This window comes from Buceros rhinoceros, unplaced genomic scaffold (genome assembly GCF_000710305.1).
Source record: "Buceros rhinoceros silvestris isolate BGI_N320 unplaced genomic scaffold, ASM71030v1 scaffold16008, whole genome shotgun sequence".
NCBI lineage: Eukaryota > Metazoa > Chordata > Aves > Bucerotiformes > Bucerotidae > Buceros > Buceros rhinoceros.
The window spans coordinates 3,858-8,316 of NW_010427607.1; the positions used below are offsets into that span (position 1 = coordinate 3,858).

The 4,459-nt window shown below is 39.4% G+C and overlaps 1 protein-coding gene across 1 annotated transcript in view; it reads right to left on the reverse strand.

The window, feature by feature from the left end:
• Positions 1-246: 246 nt before the first annotated feature.
• The window catches only part of LOC104498571 (NADP-dependent malic enzyme), a gene marked incomplete at its 5' end in the record, with an annotated part of 26,690 nt that continues 22,477 nt past the window's right edge, over positions 247-4,459 (reverse strand). Inside the window, 2 exons of the mRNA XM_010141970.1 lie at positions 247-599; positions 2,464-2,562. Coding sequence (XP_010140272.1) covers positions 441-599; positions 2,464-2,562 — 258 coding nt within the window. The remainder of the gene's footprint in view (positions 600-2,463; positions 2,563-4,459) is intronic.

Below are 4,459 nucleotides of genomic sequence, written 5' to 3' on the forward strand. Positions count from 1 at the left end.
TTTAAATAATAGCTCAACAATTTATGCAAATTACATTGTGACCAGTAACAGACTAAACAGTCATCAAATACCTTACTTCATTTTCCATGGTACCATTTGTCTGCTTAAGTTCTCATTGACGTTTGTGACAACACTCTCAAATCAAGAGATAACCACTTATTTTGATAACAAAAAGGTATGTCGAACTGTAGTGTAGGATCTATCAGTTAAAATAACAATCAAAACAACCAAATGCCACAAATATTCCTCAGATGAATTTTTATTTTCTGATGTATAATTAATATGATTCCTTGATCTAAGTTTCTAACCAAATATTACAATTTAGAAAAAAATTTCTGCATTTAAAAAAATTAGCTGTTCTTAGGCTTCCTAGGCAGAAATGTTCCAAATATTTTAATGCTTTTAAACTGCTGCTATTTTTTTCATTCTTCAGTTAATATTTACAGTTTCACTTTCATGGCATCTTCAGGCCAGGTAAAGGAGTCAGCCACAAAGCTGTTATAATCGGTGCTGTAAACCTGAGAGCGGATGAAGGCTTCTAGGTCCTTGGGCTGAGGATAGGTGGAGGCAGTGTTATTCTTATAGGCTTCTTCTGCAATCTAGAAAGATGCATAAAAATCCTAATTAGTGGCAATAAACTATTTCAGTACATTTAACAGGATTTAAAAGTAGGGTATGTTCAAAATCAAGATAAGACCATCTTTTCAAGAGCTGACAGTCACCTATAATCACTCTGGATCCCGCTAGTATACAGGGAGTAAGACTAGGAACGGGATGGTGCTTGCATTTAAGTGAGTGTGACTCATGCTGATTTTGATCAGGGTTATGTCTTTGCTGTTACAAACACAGTGCTCCTCCTCATCCAGTAATACCTTAGCTTTTATTGTGCTGTGGCGGATAAACATCCCACAAACCCCAAGCAATGACATACAATTTCTGCTTTTGCATCATCAGGTTACCCTAGCTTACCATCTACTTCAAAGCACTGTAAAAAAAGTGTGATTTGTTCAAAGCCTCCATGCTCCCTGCATATTAGAGAAGTTAAGTTTGCCACAGTTTGATAATATATTTCTTAAAGTCACAACAAAAAATTAGTCTGATGCAGCACACAGGTTTAATTCTAGGGATGGCTGGGGGAAATACAAATATTTGCTTGCTTTTTCCTCACCCAGATTGCACCTAAGTGAATCAATTATGCATCACGAGTATAGATGCAAGAAAAATGAAGTAGATGCAAGAAAAATGAAGTTCATGCAAGAGTTCATCTTCAGGTCTTTGTGTAGAGTTATCACTGTTGAATAAGGTCTGGATTTATACCCCGTGTTTGGTGCTCCAAAAAGTTTCCTTAGTATTCCTCCCCTGGAAAAGGCAGGCACCATCACTAAACTGCTTGGGCTGCATGAGCCAGAATGGGCTTTTGCGGAAATGAAGTTTCAACAGACTGGAAAAATAATCTAGTAACATTTTCCTTTTTCGTATTCTATATTACACACACAAGTAGAGGAGGAATTTCTATCACCATGTTTCTGCCAAACACACAGCCAGTTTGATTTTGCCTGAGGAATCCAGGCAACATTTTGACAGCTACAGAACTGATTTATTACTTGCCTAAGAAGATGTGAACTGTGGGAAGCACATTAAAAAAAAAGTGCAGAACGCATGAAACTAGGGGAACTGTTTTATGTATGTGGGCCTCTTGTTATTCTTTAAAAAGAATATGCAGTAAGTGGAATTATTCACAGTAAGGTGACCAAGAGAGAAAACAGCAATTGGAGGAAAAAAGATCACAGAAGATCAGCATAACAAACCTCCTAAAATGCTGGGGGGAAAAAAACCCCCAAAACCCCAAACCTAAAAAAAACCCCAAAAAACAGAACAAGGGATGAACTGTGATAAATAGATTATTTGAAAGCTTCCTCTTCTCTCTACAGCAGCCAAATTTCTTGGGAAACCATGGGTTTAGGTCAGTTTCTCAAATCCATCTGCATCAGCTCAGTATTTGCCAGTAAAAACCAAACAACCAAACAACCCCTGACCCAAACTGGAGCCAGAAGAAGGATTCCCTGTAGTCAGATATTTTAAGGATGGAAACAAAATGGAATAGTGCCTGGAGACAGGGTGACATTTACTTTCTTGACAGGCAATGGATAAGCACAGAGGACCAAAAGCCTTCAGCTGTGCAGCCTCCATGACTGTAAGCCTGGGGACCTGCTCCTAACTGGTGAACAGTGCAGTCTGGGCTCTACAGACGTAAACACTTGCTATAGTTCCATATCTTTCCTTCTTGTATTTAGATTATATTTACACTGATGATTTTAAATTTAATTTTGAGACTGCTACTTGTCCAGGATTGATTGACGTAACCAAATTCAGCTTGTGTGAAGGCATGTTAGCTGATGAAATCAAACGCTCAATTATGTAGAAAGCACGGGAAGAAAAGTCACAAAAGATGAATTGACTTACCCTCACAGCAATTTTCAGCGACACATGCTGAATAGTCACTAATGGAGGGTACAGACGCCCTTCCTGTAAATTCTCCTCTGAAACTTGCTGAGCTATTACCTAGAAACAAAGCATGCTTAGCTTAAAATGCAGATACCACTGTAGCTTTATTAGACAGTGATCTAGTCTTAAGCAAAGAAATGGTTCTGCTTTGGCAATTCACACAGATACAGCTTAATCCGCCTAGGCAGTGTGTTTTACAACCAGCTTTACCATTAGGTGTAGCTACACAAGAGCTGGAAATTTAGGGAGTTATGCCCTTTTCTCATTCGTCCAATAAGACTTACTCAAGTCTTCAATAAGGCCATGACACACATAAACTAGCAAATAGTTCACTGTGAAATACGAATTCCAGTTGGGTCCAAGACTTCTAAAATTGAAGGAGCAGCTGTTATTATGACAGTTGTCAAGTCATCCTGTGCAGAGAACAGAGATGAAACCCTTAAGTGTAAAATGCTTTGAATAAAATTTCTGGTGGCTGATCTGGTTTGTGGAGTGTCCAGCTCACACATCTACCCTGTCTGAGATCATAGAAGTAAGTATAGTCAACTGCAGAACAAAGTAAAATAAAAGTGAGTTTATCCAGGGTCTTTTAAAGCCCTGTCGGTCACTGAGGTCAGAAATAGAAGGTCTAATGCTAAATTCTGGGTTGCGGGGACAGAAAAAACAGTGCTGTTAGAAAAAGTCTGTCCACTCGAAGACTGCAGTGGGTCTGTCATCTCAACCATACCTTCGCCACTACAATTCTCAAAATAAATTATTAGAAAACATTAAGAGAGATTTACATCAGCAGAATCCAAATTTCAGATTTCTCAATCTTGCTTTGGGACAGAAAGGAAATTACTCTGGGGAGGGGATGTAACTTGCCCTTTGAACAGCTGGGAACACATAGCAGTCGCAGGGAAAGAAGGTTCTTTGTACAGTGCAAGCTCGTACTTCTTCAATCTGCTACAGTTTATAAACAGTTTCCACTGATATTTAGTACATTAGGCTTGTTCCTGGAGTGTATCCTTCCATTTAATTTAACCCAAAAGGAAACCCTCTCCTCTCAAGACCATGCCACACTGTAGACCAAGGTGGACTATAGGTAGGAACACCGGTAGATGTGCTCCACAAGACCATTTTGATGTTAAATAGAAGCGTAATGTAGAGGCACCCTTAGTATTCCCATCAGGAGAAATGATACATTTTTGTGCAATTAAAGCTGAGAGAACAAAAGGTTAGAACCAAATCATTGACTGATCCAGGAGCACAGGGGTACCACGATCCGTAGCAGTACTTAGTGAATGGAAGGAAGGTTCCATCTGGATAGTGTCTAGTGGAGCCACATATGACCCATCAAGGAGTTCTGAAAACACGGGGAAAGTCCAGGAAACACTGAAATGAAACTGGTAACACGGCCCAAAGAGAAAGCGAGCGGTGCACTTTTGAGGCAACATACTAAGAAGGTATTTGAAACAGAGCACAAGCCGTTTCCTACAGTTCCTGTTGCATGTTGGAAACAGGATCTTGTGTACGCCACTTGCAGACAACTAGCACTGTGTCAGAAGAGCTGCCCTGGCTGTGATCAATTCATTCTTTCTGGCAGAAGTAGGTAAGTAATTTGAATTAAAGACCAAACACTTTAGTAACTCCAGGTTCAACGAGAAACAATACTCTCTCCTGCAATCTACCGAGCATGCTGTAGGTTTAGTAAGTTCTTCTACCCAGAGTGGAAATGCTAACAAGAGATTATACTCTTGTTGAGTATAACAAGTGTAGAAAAATTATTTACATTTTAATCTGATACTAAGAAATACAGCAAAGACAAAACCCCACTAGGGGGGGCTAAGACAACATAAAAGCTCGGTTTTGCTTCCTGTAACAGCAACTAGGCTATTTAAAAATGGTACATGGCCTTTGATAAAACGAGATGTGTGTCTGAACGTGTAAAGAGGAGCTTGCAACATGAGATTCC